This window comes from Xyrauchen texanus, chromosome 34, assembly GCF_025860055.1.
Source record: "Xyrauchen texanus isolate HMW12.3.18 chromosome 34, RBS_HiC_50CHRs, whole genome shotgun sequence".
NCBI classification, from domain to species: domain Eukaryota; kingdom Metazoa; phylum Chordata; class Actinopteri; order Cypriniformes; family Catostomidae; genus Xyrauchen; species Xyrauchen texanus.
In genome coordinates, this window is record NC_068309.1 from 3,368,085 (window position 1) to 3,389,909 (window position 21,825).

The following is a 21,825-nucleotide window of genomic DNA, read 5'->3' on the forward strand; positions in this document are numbered from 1 at the left end:
AAGTTGATCCCAATGGCCGGCTAGCGCCTTGCATGGCAGCTCTGCCGTCACTGGTGTGTGAATGGGTGAATGAGACGCAGTGTAAAGCACTTTGAATACTGCTAAGGTTAAAAAGGCGCTATATAAGTGCAGACCATTTACCATTCCGTCACAGGAGCACTCGGAACAATTCGGCCATTCATCAACGCTTGACTGGAAGCAAACGTTTATAGTTAAAAAGCGGTTACTTATTGTTCTTTTTTGCAATCAAAGTGATCCATTTGCTTTTGAAGACATTAGTGTCACCACTGGAGGAAGGATGGATTAACTGTATGCTATCTGTGCGTTATGGACCTACAAACATCTAATCACCATTCACTCCCATTCTAAGGACCTGCTGAGCTGGGATCTTTTTCTACAAATCTTCAAATGTGTTTTGCAGAAGTAGGACAGTCATACACATCTCTGATGGCATGAGGGTGAGTCAATTATCAGAGCATTTTCATTTTTGGACGAACCAGTCCTTTAACAGTATTTTTAACACTTAACTTGTTTGACTTGAAGATGAACTTGTGATTTTAAACAACGCTTTTTCAAATGAACCTGTAGATTACTCGATTGTTTGAAAGATTTCCCACATGAAGCGCAGTGATATGGCTTCTCTCCAGTATGCACTCGCTCGTGTGTTTTCAGGGTCCCTGATCGATTGAAGTTCTTTCCACAATGCGAGCACTTGTAGGGTTTTTCTCCCGAATGAATTATTTGGTGCTTCTTCAAGCTGTCAATTGTGAGGAAGGTTTTCCCACACTCAGAACATACATGATCTCTCACACCAGTATGTATTTTCTGGTGCTCTTTTAAATAGCCCCGACTTGAAAGCCTTTTTCCACAGATAGAACACAAGTGAGGCTTCTCAGTCATATGGGTTTTCAGGTGTCTTTTAAGGTGTAATGCCGAGACAAATGTTTTACTGCACTGATCACAGTTAAATGATCTTTCCTTAGAATGGATGTGCAAATGACTATTAAGGCAGTATTTGTATCTGAAGGTCTTTCCACATTGATGGCACGTGAAAGGCATCTCTCCAGTGTGGATTTTTTTGTGTTCATTAAGGTTTGATTTAAATGTGAATCTCTTTCCACACTCAAGACATGTAAAAGGCTTCTTTCCTGTGTGAATCCTCATGTGGACTTTAAGAACTGCTTTACATGAGAGGCTCTTTCCACACTCATTGCATGTGAAAGGCTTCTCTCCAGTGTGGATTCTCATGTGTTTTTTAAGATCTCCATTTTGTTTGAAGCTCTTTCCACACTGAATGCATGTAAAAGGCTTCTCTTCGCTGTGGATTCTTACGTGTTCATTAAGGTTTGATTTAAATGTGAAGCTTTTTCCACACTGAAGACATGTGAAAGGCTTTTCTCCAGTGTGGATCATCAGATGTTTATTAAGATCGCCTCTTCGTTTGAAACTTTTTCCACACTGAGTGCATGTGAGAGAATTTTCGGCTGCTGTTCTTTGAACACTTTCTTGTTTGAAAGTATTTTCAGTCTGTGAGCAACTAAAAGATGTTTCTCCAGTTGTGAAATGATGCAGTTTCTGATACTGATGTATTCCCTCCTCCATTTCATTTAGTTTCAACAGGCCTACAAACAACATTAAAAAGTTTTATTGTTATAATTGATGTACTAAAAGTTAAATTCATCATTAATCTTTATTGCAAATTACTTTAAATATCTACATAATGTTACTACGTTATTCCACAGCTCCTATATTAAATCAACAGACACAAACCTGTTTACATCACGTTTGTCTATAACCTTCATGTTCTTCAGCAGTCATTAATGAAGAATTTATAACAGACACAAACCTGTTTGTTCTTCAGTATCTTCTATTTTAATTCTGCAGTGTTCTGGATCACTCATGTTCTCACTCTCCTCTTTAATAAACTCCATAATTACAGTAATATATCATGCAGACTTCAGATGTTAAACCTGGAATAATTCCTTCAAACACTTCTTCATCTGAAGATGGAAATATTCCCCAACATTTACAATAAACGATGTTATGCGTCTTCTTCTATTATTGTGTAGCTGTTCTCAGACTGTGTGTATGTCGCCCTCTAATGGACTGTTGTGGAATCAAGAGTACATTCACTCATTGAAACAAAACAAACGCACGCGCGCGCACACACACACACACACACACACACACAAACAAACATACATATACAAACATATACACTCTCACACACACATACACACAGACAGACTCACATACACAAACACACATGTATACACGCGCACACAAACACACTCACATACCCAAACACGCGCACGCACACACTCACATAAAAACACACACATATATACACACACAAACACACAAACAAACACGTGCACACACACACAAATATACACACACACTAACACACTCACATACACACACAAACAAGCGCACTCACATACACAAACACACACACATACACAAACACACACTTTGAGATATTCAAGAAATCATCATTATTATATTTAAAATTAAAAAACATTTTACAAATATAAATTTATATTTGTAAAATGTTTTTTTATAAATAATAATATTATATAATATAATAATAATAATATATAATTATATAAACGTGTAATAATATAATACAAAAAAATCCAGTTAATACAGCTACAGTTAAACGGTGGTAACTTAGTATTAGTCAGGATTGTAGTCTGTAGTATTTTGGCGCGCAGTGAGGTAACTAGCAACAATAGAGGTCTCGTGCCCTTTCCGTTATCAGCAGCGGTGAATCAAAAGCAAATCCTGTCATATTCATTACTTTATTAAAGCTTCATATAGTATGTCACAAAAAAACATAACAATTTTTTTTTTTTAAAAGTTAGTATTTTGTATGTTATAATTAACACACTCTCACAGTGAAATTGTCAGGATTCATCCAACTTTTTTTTTTTTTAATTGGCTAATTTGTATGATATCGCGCGACTGCACTCATTTGAATTCCTACGACTTTCACTACAGTCAATGACGTCGCTGGACATCGTTTCCATCTAATATGCGACAATTACTTGCTTCTGTCACACGCAACAGCTTCCTGTCATGTTTACACACTCTACTGATTGGTTAAGTTTATATAAGGGGTTTGGGTAAGGGCATAATATTCATATGTGTGTCCTTAGCGCCTCGTGCGCGGAACTCGCGCTTAAGTCCGCATTAGACATCCGGGAACATGCACATGATGAATTTGAATTCGAGTTTATGCGAACAACATCACAAGAGACCATCCAAAATAGCCAACACGTAAATTATGTAAATTTTTCATGCAATCGGTTTGGTTATAGGCTAATTATAACATGGCTAGATTTTAGCTCCTGAGATCGTTGCAAATCTTCACATGCGCAATTAATTTTATTTTTATTTGGAATATTTGAGTGTGTATATGGAAAAAAAAAAAGTAGAATATGTATTAGATATGCATGTTTTAATTTTATGTGATCAAGAGGTTAGTCCATCCCTACATTGTTGTTTAACAGACTGATGTGAAAGGCACCATTGAAAGTGGACGACCACCCTTGGAAACTTCTACATGATCTACAAAGCATCACCCCCAAATATCATGTCATTTCACAGCAAAGAAAGTTCAAATGCCCTTTGATTAAATTACACTGTTGGGAGAAAGTCCATATTTCGGTTTATCTGAATTTGTAGTCGGCTCTGTCACTCAGCCTGAGCAACTGCTGTAGCTAGGTGAGTATTTTGTTTTACGAGAAATCCACTCGTCCGATCTCTACAAATTTGGTCTAGTTTGGTCTCTTCTCTTGGCTCTCAACGAAGGCGGTTGCATTTTCTCACCCTCTCCCTCCCCTTACCTTCCCTGCTTTGCTCCTCTCGTCACGTCTAGTCTACTGTCTTGTACTTTGAGAGACTCTCTCAGCACTGCTCTCCAAACTAAGACATCATGGATTTGATCAACTGGTCTCTCAACGCAATTGACACCATCTTCTCGACAAGAAGCTTGGGTTCGGGGGAACCTGACTGCCCTGCCGGAACGTTCGCAGCTGGCTACACGATGGACGCGTGGGAGAGGTGGTGGGTCGTGTGTCTGGCGGCTCTTTCCGTGGAGGACATTGAAGATATCTACCTATTCGGTACCATGATAACAGGTCTTCTGCTGATTGGATTAGGCATTGCCCTGATCTATCGAGGAATTAAGAAGACGGTGACAGCTGTCCAAAGCCTCACAAGGCTGCCCGTCATGATTGAAGCAGTGGGCAGAGCTGTCTGCACTCAGACTGGGTCTATGAACCAAAATACGAATAACATCATGGAGAAGCTCACAGCTTTGCAAAGGCAAATGGATCGTTTCAGAGACCAAAATGGACCAGGAGAATAGCCGTGTAAATTAGAATGCGGCTACTCGCCTCAAGACCAAACAATCCCAATCTTATCTGTTTTCGGCCACCCTTAACTAGCACTGGCCTTGGCCAAGGCCGCTGTTGGAACAACAACTCCCCCGGAAGAGCACTGCAGTGAGCCACTCTTGCGTTCCTTCCCCGACTCCCCAGACACCTGGTGATTGTTGACAATGTCTGGGACCTGATCAAGGTTGTCTCCATGGCAATCCTGCGGACTGAGGCACCTAGATTAAGATGCTGGCATAGCGACTCTCCAGGCCTACACACACATGAACTCTTACATAAATATATATACAGATATGCAATCATCCGCCCGATACCCAATCCCTCGCCTTCGCCGCTTTGTACCCCCAGTCTGACAGGCGGGTCTGTGACCAGCGCCGAGAATGGCTGCAGGACCGGATGGCTGCTTGCCTGTGCTGGGCTACCTCCACCCCCCAATCCCCACCCCTGTTGCAAGTCTTGTTCATGTTGTAGAGTGTACTGATTATGTGCTAATGTTGCTGAGGGTTTTTTTTTCCTGTTCCCACACTGTACTCCTTAAGGAGCATAGTCTGGGGGCTGCCTTTTTCTCCTCACCTCTCCTCATGTCATGCTGTATTTCTTTCTAATTCCCTGTCTTCCTGTCCTGTCTACCCCCTTGTCATATGTATGTTTGTATGGACAGGTCGATGGACAATTGCACTGGTACTTGTGACTATGAGACAATAAAGGACTACTACTACTACTAGTAGTTGTCGTCAGTCAGTCAGTCCGCTGATACCTTGGAGCCCAACCAGGGATGCCAAGAAATGTGGTGGAAATACACATGTAAAATGAATCAGGCCACTCAAGTGGTAAAGCTTATGAAAATCTTTATTCTTCCTCACAAGCTCAAAGTTAAAAAAAAAAAAAACTACCAAAGTTGGGTTGGTTCCACAATACAGAATATTTATCCAACACAATCATGCATATTCATTGTTCAGAAGACAAAGAATCAACTAAATGATTGTCTAAATATAAAAAGTAATTACCATAGAACCTCCTATCTTTCTTCACCTTACAAGGACAGGTTAATGTCCTAAAATACTATATTCTTCATCCACACAAGTCTTCCTCAGCACATTCCATAATAATAAGATATTTTTCACTCTTCGCTGTGCCCTCTGATAAGACACAGTTCTCTGCCTCCCTTTTCCTCTTTGACCTTGGCAGAGATGGCCATACAAAGAAACTTCAGTGGACTTAGCTACAAAAAGAGAAACTATTTTTCTTAGTATTTGAACATGTTTGGTTCATTTACAGAAAGCAATTTACAGCTAATAAGAAATAATAGAAAATAAATTAAGCATAAACATTTTCCACACAGGCAATCATCCATAGACATAAATATTACGATGTTCGGTTATGCTACTATTCAGAGCCGTATGTGATGACAAGTGGACTGTGATAAAGGCCTATAGTCTGACAGACCCCTATCAGCACCCTCTGTAATGCAACAGATCTGTTACATTTACATTTCTGCATTTGGCAGATGCTTTTATCCAAAGCGACTTACAGTGCAATTATTACAGGGACAATCCCCCCATTGCTAAAGGGCACAATGGTGGTGGCCGTGGGATTCGAACCAGCAACCTTCTGATTAACTTCCCTGTGCTTTAGCCACTATGCCACCACCACTCTATATCATAGCCTGTTATCATAAGGAAATGGTTGTAACACAGAAATTAGCTTCTTTCTTAATTTTCAACCCTACATGATTTTGGGCAACGCTTTTTCAAATGAGCCTGTAGACTACATAATTGTTTGAAAGTTTTCCCACATGAAGTGCATCGATATGGTTTCTCTCCAGTATGCACTCGCTTGTGTGTTTTCAGGCTTCCTGATCGATTGAAGTTCTTTCCACAGTGTGAGCACTTGTAGGGTTTTTCCCCAGTATGAATTATTTGGTGCTTCTTCAAGCCTTCAGCTGTAGTGAAGGATTTCCCACACTCAGAACATACATGATCTCTCACACCGGTGTGCATTTTCTGGTGATCTTTTAAACAATACACACTTGAAAGCCTTTTTCCACAGACAGAACACAAGTGAGGCTTCTCATTTGCATGATTTTTCAGGTGTCTTTTTAAGTATGATTCCAAAAGAAATGTTTTATTGCACTGATCACAGTTAAAGGACCTTTCTCCAGAATGGATGTGCATATGACTATCGAGACTGCTTTTGTATCTGAAGCTCTTTCCACATGGATAGCATGGGAAAGGCATCTCTCCAGTGTGGATTCGTATGTGCCTTCTAAGATTTACTTTATATCTGAAGCTCTTTCCACACTGAGGACATGTAAAAGGCTCCTCTCCAGTGTGAATTATCATGTGGTGTTTAAGAACTGCTTCAGATGTAAAGGTCTTGCCACACTGAAGGCATGTGGCATTTTCTCCAGTTATGATATGATGTGGTTTCTGATATTGATGGTTTTTCTCCTTCACTTCAGTTAGTTCCAACAGGCCTGGAAACAACATTAAAATGTCCAAATTCAATTAAAAAACAACAAATGCGAAATTAAAGTTGAGTCCCAAGTTTTTGCTGTGGTAGCACTTTACAGTTCTTTGAAATAACTGAAATAAAATTGATTTAATACTCAATCTTCAGTGTAATTATGGCTGGTGGCTAACATCAGGTCTGTGAAAACACCTGAAGTTTAATGAATGTATATCAGCTGTAGGCTGATTTAAAATAGAGGGATTAATACATTAATATGTAATCATGTAATCCATAAAAAGTAACTAATCGGATTATGAGTATTTTAAAATGTAAACTGTTACAAGTTCTTGGTTTGTGTAATGTAATTACATAATCTAGATACATGTAATCAGTAACTACCCAGCACTGTAATGCAATAAGAGTTTTATTAAGTTTACATAAATGTATTTAAATATACATTATGTTACAACGTTATACCACTATTCCTATATTAAATCAACAGACACAAACCTGTTTACATCACGTTTGTCTATAACCTTCATGTCCTTCAGCAGTCATTAATGAAGAATCAAGAACAGACACAAACCTGTTTGTTCTTCAGTATCTTCGATTTTAATTCTGCAGTGTTCTGGATCACTCGTGTTGTCACTCTCCTCTTTAATAACCTCCATAATTACAGTTTTATATCATGCAGACTTCAGATGTTAAACCTGGAATAATTCCTTCAAACACTTCTTCATCTGAAGATGGAAATATTCCCCAACATGTACAATAAACGATGTTATGCGTCTTCTTCTATTATTGTGTAGCTGTTCTCAGACTGTGTGTATGTTGCCCTCTAATGGACTGTTGTGGAATCAAGAGTTCTTTCACTCTTTAGGTGTCTTTCATCGTTATAGGGATTATTTATTATAATCTTTTGGCCCAAAATTACAACATTACAACAACAAAAAAATGTGATTAAAGGGATTTTTTAGAAATTATTGTGAAAACTGCGTTTTAAAAATTACAAATATTTAGCAGAGACGGGCCACTTCTATTTAAATGAATGGGAGAAATTGGAACGCTCAACAAAAAAGCTCTGAGCGCCTAACGGTCAATGATTTAAAAAGGAAGTCCCGCCTTACTATTTAAAAGAGCCAATCGCCTTTTAGATACAGGCATCGCCTGTCAATCAACTCTCTTATGCGCATTAGATTATAGATATATAAGATGGGATGTCGCGTTTTTTTTTTTTGCGTAATATGAGGTAAACAATGACAATTTATTATTCTTATCAATATTATCAAGTTTAATTGCTGATTTGAATGATTTTTTTTAATCATATCTTGACCAACCGTTTTTGAGATTTTGGTCTTTCTCCATTTAAGTAGATGCTGTACTATTATGACTGGAAATAGTCTCCCTAGAGCATTCCAAAGATGGCCGACAGTAAACTGACTTGCTAGGAATACTTAAGTATTAGTCAGGATTGTAGTCTGTAGTATTTTGGCGCGCAGTGAGGTAACTAGCTCGTAGAGGGCTCGTGCCCTTTCCGTTAGCAGCAGCAGTGCATCACAAGCAAATCCTGTCATATTCATTACTTTATTAAAAATGTATATGGTATAATTACAAAAACCTTGAATAAAATAACTTATTAGTATTTTGTTAGCATTCATAATACTTGGCCAGATTTTCTTCACAGATATGCGCTACGAATTAACACACACACACACACACACACACACACACACACACATATATATATATATATATATATATATATATATATATATATATATATATATATATATATATATGTGTGTGTATATATGATATAAGGTATAATATTTTCTCTCTCTCTCTATTTATATGTTTTAATTGTATATGAACAATCAGCCCTACATTGATGTTTAACAGAATATATTTGTATGTAATGTAAATGTATTTTTAGTTATTTTTCAAGACTAACAGTAGTTACAGAAGTGTTTTTAAGTATATTTGGCCCAATTGATACAATACAATTCAGTGTACAGTACAGTACAATTAATAATAATACATTAATGATTAATACTAGATATTACAGAATATCTCTGAATACTGGCATCAATTACTCTGAGGAAATTCCTGGATGCCAATATTCAGAGTTATTGTGTTAGATCATAGTCACTTTCACACATTCAGCCCTTTCCAGAAAATTAATGGCAATTTTCAGTTTTGAGTTCATGTGTGAACACGACCCCATTCAAAATACAGGTCAAATTTACACTGGCTATTTCCCTGAATGAGAAGTTGCAACATTACCTGAAAAGTTGATGCTATGCATGAGTCTTAAGATTAACGTTTTAGCACGTTTGAGGTTAGGACATGTTGACATAAGACCGTAACGATTCACACTGGAGTCCAAAAATGTTATCCAATTGGACAGATAGTGAAATTATTACTTTTAGTCGGAGGATATACAAATATTTTATATTTAAGAGCTGACTATAGAGGAAATCCCATAGTGTTTGATGCTCAACAACTCAAACCTGAAGTCACATGGTGAGCAACCAATGGAAATCGATGCACGTGGCCACAACACTGGACATACGGCAGGTTTAATAACAGTAAAGACTTACAAGGTTACATCAGATGGTTACAATTTAGATGTAATAGTTACAAATTAGGAATATGTACTATAGATAAAACTAGTATAAATACTACAACAGAGTTGTGACCATTTACAGAACCCCAAAATACAAATACACAGCCCATAGGCAGATAGACCCCTATCAGCACCAGGGGCGTCGGACTGGGGGGGTAAAGGGTACCGAGTACCCAGGGCCCGAGGCAGGGGGGGCCCCTTAGAAGTCAGTTTTCTATACATACATATTTGGTACGGGGGCCCAGCAAGATGGTTTGTACCCAGGGCCCAAAATTTGGTGCTACGCCCCTGATCAGCACCTTCTGTAATGCAAGAGATCTGTATCATAAATGGGGAAATTGGGGTCGTAAGACCAAAATGATGTTTTTCTCGTAATTTTCAACCAAAATACTTGCAAATGCAATTAACACTACAGCTGGTTTAAGCTCATTACACTCTTTGATTAAATGACTCTTTTGGGAGAAAGTCCATCTTTTGGTTTATCTCCATTTCTAACACTTGTTGCACCAAAACATGAACATGTGATTTTGGTTAACACTTATTCAAATGAGTCTGTAGACTACTTGATTGTTTGAAAGTTTCCCCACATGAAGTCTCTCCAGTATGAACTCGCTCGTGTGTTTTCAGGTTTCCTAAACGACTGAAGGTCTTTCCACAATGTGAGCACTTGTGAGGTTTCTCTTCTGCATGAGTTTTCATGTGTTTTCTTAGGTGTAATGCCAAGGCAAATGATTTATTGCACTGATCACAGTTAAATGACCGTTCTCCAGAATGGATGTGCAAATGACTATCGAGACTACTTTTGTATCTGAAGCTCTTTCCACACTGATGGCACGTGAAAGGCATCTCTCCAGTGTGGATTCTTATATGCTCTTGAAGATTTCCTTTATATATGAAGCTCTTTCCACACTGAGGACATGTAAAAGGCCTTTTCCCAGTATGAATTCTCATGTGGTTGTTAAGGTTTGCTTTAAATGTGAAGCTCTTTCCACACTGAAGACATGTGAAAGGCTTTTCTCCAGTGTGGACTCTAATGTGTCTATTAAGATCTCCTTTTTGTTTGAAAATCTTTCGACACTGAGGGCAACTAAAAGATGTTTCTCCATTAGTGAAATGATGTGGTTTCTGATCCTCATGTTTTTTCTCCTCCACTTCATTTAGTTCCAACAGGCCTGCAAATAACATACAAATATACTTAAATGTAATTAATATGCTATCAGATCTTTGTGGCAAATTCCTTTAAATATCTCTACATTATGTTACTACGTTATTCCACAGCTCCTATATTAAATCAACAGACACAAACCTGTTTACATCACGTTTGTCAATCACATTAATGTTCTTCAGCAGTCATTAATGTAGAATTAATAACAGACACAAACCTGTTTGTTCTTCAGTATCTTCTATTTTAATTCTGCAGTGTTCTGGATCACTCATGTTCACACTCTCCTCTTTAATAAACTCCATAATTACAGTTTTATATCATGCAGACTTCAGATGTTAAACCTGGAATAATTCCTTCAAACACTTCTTCATCTGAAGATGGAAATATTCCCCAACATTTACAATAAACGATGTTATGCGTCTTCTTCTATTATTGTGTAGCTGTTCTCAGACTGTGTGTATGTCGCCCTCTAATGGACTGTTGTGGAATCAAGAGTACTTTCATCCTTTATTGTATCTGGTTTGTTTTGCCCAGAACCCAAATACAAAATTTGGTGTTTACCTGTGTCCCAATTTCGTATATTTTTATGACTAAAACAATTGTGCCAAATGTGTGTATTTTTTAGGAATTTTGATATTTCAACCTCAGATCCTATAATACATCTATAATACACTGTGTACAAAAAATAGTCACACTCAGGACCTTCAGGACAAAAATGTCCCCAATAAAACTGCAATATGTGATCCCAGTTCCATTAAAGCATAAAATCATGAATTATATGATATTACGCTTTCATTCTGGAGCCCTGGCTTCACAATTCAAATATTTAATATTAAACAGGTTGTTCACAACCCCTCAGTCTTTTAACTAACAATGTTCTGAAAGTGCCAAGAATTAACCCAACACCATAACAATATGCCTGAATAGGTCTAACGTTTGTGTCACACAAAAACAATAAACTATTTTTTTTCTATATATAGAAAACTATAGTTGGTAGTTATGATGTTGATTAAAAAATCTAAGTCAGTGAAAGTGGAAAATAATATTTATGTATAAAACTATTTTGGCAGTTTTTGTCCTCCAAGGTCCCGAGTGAGAGTTAATTTTTTAAAACTGGACATTGCACAAAAAATAATAATAACAATGTTGTTGCTAATCATTGACACATCTCGGACTGGTATAAAACAAAATTATCTTAGTAAATATATGGAAAATAATTCATTTTTTTGTGATTTTTTTTTCCCCCATAAAAAAACAACAGTGGCATTATATAAACAAACTGGCATTTAAAGGGTTAAAATCCTGAAAATGAATGAATAGGATCATTACTGATGTTGGTTAAAAAACAACTCCTTGAAATATGAAAATAATATGAATATATAATATTATTATGGCAGTTTTTTGACGTGGACATTTTTGTCCTCGAAGGACCTCTGAGTAACTTTTATAAATTGAAGAACAAGGGTTAAGTCTGTTTTTTTCGCGCGCAAAGAGGTAACGGCTCGTGCACTTTCCATCAGGAGCAGCTTTGGACGGTGTATCAACAAACAGGTGCGGTCATATTTATTACTTTATTATAGCGTCATATGTTCACAAAAACACTATTTAAAGTAATAAAAAAGTTTTCTTTTTTTTTCTTTTTCAAGATACATTCAAAATAGTATGTTATAAAATACATAGCCAGATTTTAAATCCTGAGGTCGTTAGCAAATCTCAACAGCACTCCGAATTTACCTTTTATTCTTTTACATTTTTGTGTGTGAGATATAAAACTAGAATATATTGTAGATATCTATGTTAACAAGCGGTTACTCCAGATCCTACATTGTTGTTTAACGGAATGATGTTAACGGCACCACTGAAAGTGACCGTTACTGCTTCAACGGTCATCAGATGGACTGTACCAGAGTGTATTTAGCAGAGACGGGCCACTTCAATAAATTAACGGTAGACATTAGAAGGCACCAACTGCAGCCAACGGATGTAGAAAGGAAGTCCCGCCTTACAGGTAAAAGAGCCAATAATCTTTTAGATACAGACATCAAATGTCAATCAACTTTAGAACGCGTATGCGCATTAGCTATACAAGCCGGGAATATTTTTTTACGTAGTCTGAGGTAAAGAAGCACAATTTATGATTCCAGTATTGTCAGACTTTATTCATGATTTGAAATATGATCTTTGATCGTAATCTTGGCCAACCATTTTTGAGATTTCGGTCTTTTCCTATTCCAGTCTAGGAGCTGCACTTGCATGTCTGGAAATAGCCGACAGTGGACTGACTTGCTAGAAAACCTTGGCTGTACACTCTCGCACAGGTGTAAATGGAGTGGAATTATCATGCTGTCAGGTAAATTAATATATTTTTAGGCATTTTTGAGACTTTTTGTACAATACAATACAATTAATAACAATAGATAGTAGATATTTAATATGATTACATTAAATGCATTTAATCTGAGAGATAATTATTCCATGCCAATATTCAGAGATTTTGTATCATGTCATGATGCAATTTACACCCTTTTCTCATTCTCAAAACCCACGGTTTTAAATATGCTGGTTGCTACTTTAATAAACGCATAAACATTTACAACATTCCTAAAAAGCATCAGAACAACCATCACTGGAATCTTCTAAAACATCAAATAAGGCAGAGAAGTTACAAAACCCACACAAAGATGTTGGCATTGTAGTCTTTAAAACACTGGTTATTATATATGTGCTATGATCCTTGGTCTCTGAAATTACCCTGAAGATCTGAGATAAACTTTAAGAGCAATGAAAAATATCTTTGTGGAGCTAGATGCAAACAAGTTTCAGGTCCTGAAAGAGCTCAAGGTGTGAAATTTAGTATTGATCAAAAAGTAGTATTGCTTTTAAAAAGTGTTTTTATGCTTTCTGTATGCTGTATTTGTTTCAATGTTGGCTTCGTGAAGAACAATATTACTGGCTTTTTTCTTCTTTTTACCAATTTGAGGGCATATATTATAAAAGAGACAGATGATAGTGGATCAGTATTTTCAATAACATAGAGAACACATGTATACATGCAAAAGAGTTTTCATTTAGAAACAGCAATAATATTTGTGTAACAAATTGCTATTTGGCTTTTTTCTTCTTCTTGTAACCAAGGTTAATGCGTACAAGAAATAGATGACCAAACAAATGTCATTTACTCACCCTCGTGTCATTTCAAACCTCTTACATGGAACAGAAAAGAAAAATATCTGAAGATATGGACACTGTTTTTTTTCATTCAATGAAAGTGGATGGTTCCCATGGGCTTAAAACTCTGCAAATAATTGAAGGAAAAACACCAATAACATAGTCCATACAAATCCTGCAATATATTCCAAGTCTTCTAAAGCCATATGAAAGCTTTGTGTGAGGAATAGATGAATATTTATGTTGCTATTTATACAACATAAATATTATACAGGCCTTATCTAGCTAGAAAAAACATGATGAGAGAAGCATATGTCCAAACGAAACGGGTCAAAGTAAGGCAGAAATATACACAGATGAGCCAAAACATTGACCACTCACAGGTGAAGCAAATGCAATGGAGTTGATCATCTCCTAACAAGGCCACATGTCAAGGTCTGGGTAGATAAGATGTTAAGCGGACAATCAGTTCTTGTAGTCAATGTATTGAATGCAGGAGAAATGGGCAGAAGTAAAAACCTGAGTTACTTTGACAAGTGCCAAATTGTTATGGCCAGACGACTGGGTCAGAGCATCTCTGAAACGGCTTATGGGGTGCTCCCGCTCAGCAGTGGTGAGTACCTACAGACAGTGGTCCAAGGTGGGACAAACCACAAACCGGTGACAGGGTGTGGGGCGCCCAAGGCTCATCGATGCGTTAGGGTAACGAAGGCTATTCCGTCTGGTCCGAACAGACAGAAGATCTACTGTGGCACAAGTCACAGAAACGTTTAATGATGGTTACGGGAGGAATGTATCACAATACAGTGCATAGCGCCTTGCTGCGTATGGGACTGCATAGCCACAGACCAGTCAGAGTGCCCATGATGACCCCTGTTCACCATCAAAAGAACCTACAATGGGCAAGCGAGTGTCAGAACTGTTTTTTGTAGCAGTGGAAGAATACAACATTAAAAACACTTTGATTACATTTTGAATATAACAATTCTTAATGAATGTTTTCAACTCATAAATAGGCCGAAGAGACAGGGGCTTTTGGTTTATCTGCATTTCTAACACTTTACTTGTTGGAGCAAAACATGAACTTGCAACGCTTTTTCATATGAACCTGTAGATTACTTGATTGGGTGATAGATTCTCTACAGTATGAACTCGCTTGCGTGTTTTCAGGGTCCTGATCAATTGAAGTTCTTTCCACAATGGAAGCACTTGTAGGGTTTTCTCCAGTAGGAATTATTTGGTGCTTTTCCAAGTTGTCTGTTCTCATGAAGGATTTCCAACACACAAAGAATACATGAGCTCTCACATGGATATGTATTTTCTGGTACTCTTTTAAATGGTACAGACTTGAAAGCCTTTTTCCACAAGGGCTGTAGAAAACAAGCAATGCTTCTCATTTGTGTGTGTTTTCAGATGTCTTCTAACTATGATCCCAAAAGAAATGTTTTACTGCACTGATCACAGTTAAATTACTTTTCTCCAGAATGGATGCGCTGATGATCATTGAGACTTCTTTTGTATCTGAAGCTCTTTCCACACTGATGGCACGTGAAAGGCATCACTCCGGTGTGTAATCTTATGTGAATCTGAAGATGGTCATTACGGGGGAAACTCTTTCCACACTGAGGACATGTAAAAGGCTTTTCTCCAGTGTGAATTCTTATGTGCACCTTAAGGTTTGATTGATATCTGAAGCTCTTTCCGCACTCAGTGCACATGAAAGGCTTTTCTCCAGTGTGAATTCTAATGTGTTTATTAAGAACTACTTTTTGTTTAAAACTTTTTCCACACTGAGAGCAGGTGAAAGGCTTCTCTCCAGTGTGGAATCTTATGTGAATCTGAAGTTGTTCTTTACGGGTGAAACTGTTTCCACACTGAGGGCATGAAAAAGGCTTTTCTCCAGTGTGAATTCGTATGTGTTTCATAAGAATTTCTTTTTGTTTGAAACATTTGCCACACTCAGTGCATGTAAACGGCTTCTCTTCAGTGTGAATTCTAAGGTGTTTATTTAGACCTCCTTTTTCTTTGAAACTTTTCCCACACTGAGAGCAGGTGAAAGGCTTTTCTCCAGTGTGGAATCTTATGTGAATCTGAAGTTGTTCTTTACGGGCAAAACTTTTTCCACACTGAGGACATGTGAAAGGCTTTTCTCCAGTGTGAATTCTCATGTGTTTAGTAAGAATTCCTTTATTTTTGAAACTCTTTCCACACTGAGGACATGTAAAAGGCTTTGCTCCAGTGTGATTTCTTATGTGATCCTTAAGGTTTTTCTGATATCTGAAGCTCTTTCCGCACTCAGTGCATGAGTGAATATTCTTTCCTGTGTGGACTCTTTGGTGTTTTTTAAGATCTACATTTTGTTTGAAAGTATCTCCATACTGGGGGCATGTGACAAATTGTTTGTCAGTCTGTAAGCAACTAAAGGATTTTTCTCCAGTTGGGAAATTATTTGGTTTCTGATACTGATGTTTTTTCTCCTCCATTTCATTTAGTTCCAACAGTCCTGCAAATAACATTAAAATGTCAAAATGTAACTCAGTAAAAAACAAATGTGAAAAGAAACATATGTGAACCACAACCTTTTACTTTTTTTATTTGTTATACTTGATGTATAGAGCAGTCACAATCGATTATCTTTGTAATAAAGAAATCTAACAATTATTCTGATGATTAATCGAAAAATTAATTTAATTAATTCAGATTGCATATAGTTGTCAAGCTGAAGTGTGCAATAGATACACAACCTGGCAAGTTGGACAAAACTCCACCTTTGACATTGACCCTGCCTCAATCCCCAGCTGGCCTTGTTTGGCCCAAGGGTAAATGGTGAGCCGAAGGCCACTGGCCCCAAGAAAGCTCAGAGTAGGCGCGATGAAGACCTGGAAGTGACCGTGGAAACGCAACTGGCCCTAGCACGCCCTAATTTGGCCCGACAGTGTAAACATAGCTTTTAAAATACATCATTCAAACATTTATAGTGTAGGTTGGGAAAAGTATGAGAACCCCTAGGCTAATGACATCAACAAAAGCTAATTACAGTCAGGAGTTGACAAACCTGGCATCCAATTAATGAAACGAGATTGGGTTGTGGGTTAGAGTTACTTTGACTTATTCTCAAACATTTTGAGTTCGCTTTTCACAAGAAGCATCTGCTGATGTGAACTATGCCTTGCAAATAAAGAGATCTCAGAAGACCTTCGATCAAGAATTGCTTCTTTGCATAAACTGGACAATTTATCTCAAAGAGCTTAGAAATTCATCCGTACACAGTTTGACTATTTGTGATGATTTAAAGATGACTTAGATGATTTACTACTGTGGCTACTCTCCCTAGAAGTGGCCGTCCAGCCAATATGTCTCAAATGGCACACCGCAGAATGCTCAGTGAGGTTAAAAAAGAGGCACAAACATACCCACATTTTTGTATGTTTTGGGGCACATTTCCTTCAAAAACAAAACTTGTCCACTGTGTCTTCAGTGGCTCTGATGCCGGGAGTACATGAAGACTCTTATGTTCACTTTTACAGCCAACAGCAGAATCACTTATGATGCGACGAAGTGGAGACATTATTCTTCTCACTGTATCTGCTCCAGCGTGGAAACAAATGGCGGACTGTGTGTAGATCACTAGGGGGTCCATCACGAGTCGTGGGCGAGGCCTGCTCTAATGTGACAAACCATTCATTTTGACACACTGTTTTTGATTAATAGACGTATAAGAAAGAGGAGTGGGTGGATTTTTAACATTGGTGTACATGGTGCAAACACCACGTTGAAGTGAATTTTGCATAATAGGTCCCCTTTAATTCATACTATATGACTATACAGCCATGGCCAAAAGTATTGGCAGTGTCATTTTGTGCCAGGACCAAAAAAAACAGTGACATTTAGTTTTTTGTGATACAGTTCATTTTATAGGCCAATTAAGCTTTTTGCAATTATTTAAAATGCATCTGATCACTCTGCACAATAATCTAGAAATAATGTGAATCAACACCACAATAACTGAAGCAGAAAACTTTGCGAAACACAAGATTGAGACGTTTTGGCTTCACTTTTGAGGGCTTGTGTGGGACACTTGGTTCATATGTCGAGTTTTACCAGTGATAATGGCCATAAACGATCAAATATTTATCATAAGAGTGGCATTGTTAATTATTACATTATAACTTAATAATCCCAAAATGTAATGTAGCCTACATAAGGAGGAAGATCGAATTTACATTCAAAGAGTAGGGCTCAAATTATCTCCCGCATCTGGATGAACATCACTGCAAACTGCATGCAGTCTAGTGAATTTACCATCAATGGCGGATTTAGGAATGGACAACATGCGCGGCATCTTGCCGGAGGCGGCTCCAACCTCCCACCCCCACTGGCATGGAGCGGTTGCCGGCGGCGGCACAGACTCCCCTTTAGCGGGTCTGTGAAAATTGGATGTCGTCTTTTCAAGTGCTGTTATGGTTTTTCAGGTGACAGACAACTGCATTGTTTTTCAAATCTTAAGTTAAGTGCTCTTTCACAGCTGACACATATTTCGTCATTATGTGTACGGACTGCAACACCTTTGCCTTATTTACGATATGTCCTTTATAATATATTTTTTCAAAAAAGAATTCAAAATTTTTAGCAAACTAAATATAGTAATTGTAACAGCCCTATATTTGATGTACTAAAAGTGAATTATGTTGTTATGATATGCTAACACGTAAGGCAACTGTTGTTAATTACTTTTTAAAGGTCAAATTACTGTCACATACATGTTCTTCAGCAGTCATTAATGAAGAATTTATAACAGACACAAACCTGTTTGTTCTTCAGTATCTTCGATTTTGATTCTGCAGTATTCTGGATCACTCATGTTCTCACTCTCCTCTTTAATAACCTCCATAATTACAGTTTTATATAATGCAGACTTCAGATGTTAAACCTGGAATAATTCCTTCAAACACTTCTTCATCTGAAGATGGAAATATTCCCCAACATTTACAATAAACGATGTTATGCGTCTTCTTCTATTATTGTGTAGCTGTTCTCAGACTGTGTGTATGTCGCCCTCTAATGGACTGTTGTGGAATCAAGAGTTCTTTCACTCTTTATGGACTTTCATCGTTATAGGGGTTCTTTCTTATAATCTTTTGGCCTAAAATTACACCATTTTGTATTGACATGGGACCCCATACGTAATTTCTTATCTTTTTATGACCAAAAAAAATGAATTTTTAGTAAAAAAAATAAATTGTTTTGCGTAATATGAGGAAAATAATCACAATTTATGATTACAATATTATCAAGTTTAATAGTTGATTTGAAATGTTGTATCTTAGATACCAAGGAAAACTCAGAGAGAACTGTTGCATCTTGAGGGTCTCTTTAAATCAGGACTCGTCTCAGTAACCAACGATACACACACGCAATGCGCCACCGCCCCCTACTGGACAAACCCAATACCAACACAAACATACAACATTAAATATGTTCTTTGATCGTAATCTTGACCGTTTTTGAGATTTTGGTCTTTCCCCATTCAAGTAGATATTATCATGACTTTAAATAGTCTCCCGAGAGCGATTCAAAGATGGCCGACAGTAAACTGACTCGTAAGAAAGACTTTAGTATTAGTCAGGATTGTAGTCTGTAGTATTTTCGCGCGCAGTGAGGTAACTAGCAACTTTAGAGGTCTCGTGTCCTTTGCGTTATCAGCAGCGGTGAATCAAAAGCAAATCCTGTCATATTTATTACATTATTAAAACTTCATATGGTAAATTACAAAAACCTTGAATAAAATAACTTATAAGTTAGTATTTTGTTAGCATTCTTAATACTTGGTCAGATTTTTTTCATAGATTTGCACTACGAATTGACGGGTCGGCTGCCAATCGCAGGGTCGGCGGATCGATTCCCGGCCCACATGACGAAGTGTCCTTGGGCAAGACACTGATCCCCAAGTTGCTCCCAATGGCAGGTTAGCACCTTGATTGGCAGCTCTGCGGCCATTGGTGTATGAGTGTGAATGGGTGATTTGGACACAGTGTAAAACACTTTGGCAACCTCCAAGGTTAAAAAAAGCTATATAAGTGCAGACCATTTACCAAGTGCAGACCGTGTGTGTGTGTGTGTGTATGGTATAATATTTTATTTTATGGTTTAAAATGTTACGTAAACAAGCAGGGGGATTGTCCATCCCTAAATTGTTGTTTAACAGAATATATTTGTATGTTATGTAAATTTATTTTTAGTTATTTTTTAAGACTAAAATTAGTTAAAAGAAGTGTTTTTAGTATGTTTTGCCCAATTTGATACAATACAATACAGTGTTCTGTACAGTACAATTAATAATAATACATTATAAATACTAGACACACAATATCTGTGAATACTGGCATTTACTACTCTGAGAGGAAACTCCTGGATGCCAATATTCAGTTATTGTGTTAGATCAGTCACTTTCACATATTCAGCCCTTTCCAGAAAATTAACGGCAATTTTCAGTTTTGAGTTCATGTGTGAACACGAAGAAGACCGTAACGATTCAGTTACACTGGAGTCCAAAAATGTCATCCAAATGGACAGATAGTGAAATTATTACTTTTAGTCGGAGGATATAAAAATATTTTATATTTAAAAGCTGACTATAGAGGAAATCCCATAGTGTTTGATGCTCAACAACTCAAACCTGAAGTCACATGGTGAGCAACCAATGGAAATCGACCGCACTTGGCCACAACACTGGACCACGATGAAATGAAGATGGCGAACAAGTGCTCAAACTGGAGAAAACTTTCAACGCCACTCGTCTTCAACTCGCATCGCAGTCTTTCCACCCAAGACCATACACAATGCCCATGTCCTGTTTCTTTTGAGATTCGGAACGGAGTAAATGTTTAATTGTAATTTTGTATACACAGTGATATTACCAGACATAGATTAAAGAGGAAATGTTTAATAACAGTAAAGACTTTCAAGGTTACATCAGATGGTAACAATTTAGATGTGATAGTTACAAATTAGGAAATATGTGTTATAGATTAATCTAGTATAATTACAACTTGACTGAATAAGACCAAAAGTTAGAAAGAGATTGGAGAGAGAGAGATTGAAGCTGGCATGTAACACAGTCGCCCAAAGGCAGATCCCAGAGAAAAGAGACCCAGAACACAAATAACAATCCTGTTTTATCCTTTCCATCATCATGTGAACAGAAACTAGACCTGAATCATTTAAATGGACCAATCTGTAGACCACACTGTAACCCCCAGTGTACCAGAGTTGTGACCATTTACAGACCCCCAAAATACAAATAGACAGCCAATAGGCTGATAGACCAATGGAAATGAAGCACCTTCTGTAATGCAAGAGATCATAAATGGGGAAATTGAGGTCGTAAGAACGAAATTATGTTTTTCTCTTAATTTTCAACCAAAATTATTTCAATCGCAATTAACAGTACAGCTGGTTTAAGCTCATTACACTCTTCGATTAATGACTCTTTTGTAGGTTGACCACATTCTGGTTTTCCAAAAAGAGGGGTTGGGATTGGGGTGGAATAATAGGGTTCAAAACAGTGTTACTATTAATTCAAACTTTAATACAGTGAAAAAGACACTCTATTAGCATAACATACATATATATATATATATATATATATATATATATATATATATATATATATATATATATATATATATATAAATAAATACAAATTATAAATAAATAAAATATTTGATGCTATGAGTGTACCTTCATTTACTATTACTAATATTTTGAATGGCCATGGAAAATGAAGCAATGTGGTAACAATTTTACCTGGTTGCAAAAAGTAGTCTGTTAATTTACCTGATGAACTTTCACCTTTTGCTGACCCTTTATGCTTTGCAGAGCTAATGTGTGCTTCAATCACTTGCACCTCTATTAGCAAATGACACATAAGTGCCAGCTTTACATGTCATACATCCTGCTTCCCACGGATCTCGACCTGGAGGAAAGCATGAGAATTTACTGTGCAATTCTTC

At 37.2% G+C, this 21,825-nt stretch overlaps 3 protein-coding genes across 10 annotated transcripts in view; all 3 read right to left on the reverse strand.

The window, feature by feature from the left end:
• Positions 1 to 516: 516 nt before the first annotated feature.
• On the reverse strand, positions 517 to 11,056 carry LOC127627341 (zinc finger protein 501-like). The gene is made up of 2 exons (XM_052103690.1): positions 10,863 to 11,056; positions 517 to 1,622 (listed from the first exon to the last, which is right to left on the reverse strand). The coding sequence occupies exons 1-2, from the start codon at positions 10,945 to 10,947 to the stop codon at positions 517 to 519; spliced, it is 1,191 nt and encodes a 396-aa protein (XP_051959650.1). The 5' UTR covers positions 10,948 to 11,056.
• LOC127627844 (gastrula zinc finger protein XlCGF8.2DB-like) overlaps positions 5,299 to 21,825 on the reverse strand; it is a 56,823-nt gene continuing 40,296 nt past the window's right edge. For 2 of the 5 annotated variants that reach the window (XM_052104445.1, XM_052104444.1), the window contains exons 2-3: positions 7,441 to 7,564; positions 5,299 to 6,879 (exon numbers count right to left, since the gene is read on the reverse strand). In XM_052104445.1, coding sequence (XP_051960405.1) covers positions 6,116 to 6,879; positions 7,441 to 7,525 — 849 coding nt within the window. In that variant the 5' untranslated portion in view covers positions 7,526 to 7,564 and the 3' untranslated portion in view covers positions 5,299 to 6,115. Of the gene's footprint in view, positions 6,880 to 7,440; positions 7,634 to 10,986; positions 11,062 to 18,743; positions 18,819 to 21,825 lie in introns of those variants that run through there. The other 3 variants (XM_052104443.1, XM_052104442.1, XM_052104441.1) reach the window with 3 other exon arrangements.
• LOC127627833 (gastrula zinc finger protein XlCGF57.1-like) overlaps positions 13,072 to 21,825 on the reverse strand; it is a 29,563-nt gene continuing 20,809 nt past the window's right edge. For 3 of the 4 annotated variants that reach the window (XM_052104423.1, XM_052104422.1, XM_052104424.1), the window contains one exon: positions 13,072 to 16,316. In XM_052104423.1, the coding sequence (XP_051960383.1) occupies positions 15,283 to 16,316 (1,034 nt within the window). In that variant the 3' untranslated portion in view covers positions 13,072 to 15,282. Of the gene's footprint in view, positions 16,317 to 18,619; positions 18,828 to 21,825 lie in introns of those variants that run through there. The other variant, XM_052104421.1, reaches the window with a different exon arrangement.

Bases quoted from the DNA above. Each gene is read 5' to 3' on its own strand.
- LOC127627341 (XM_052103690.1), bottom strand. From the start codon at position 10,947: ATGGAGTTTATTAAAGAGGAGAGTGTGAACATGAGTGATCCAGAACAC. The intron at 1,623-10,862 runs GTTTGTGTCTGT...TGTTGTTTGTAG, and splicing joins AGATACTGAAGAACAAACAG to GCCTGTTGAAACTAAATGAA.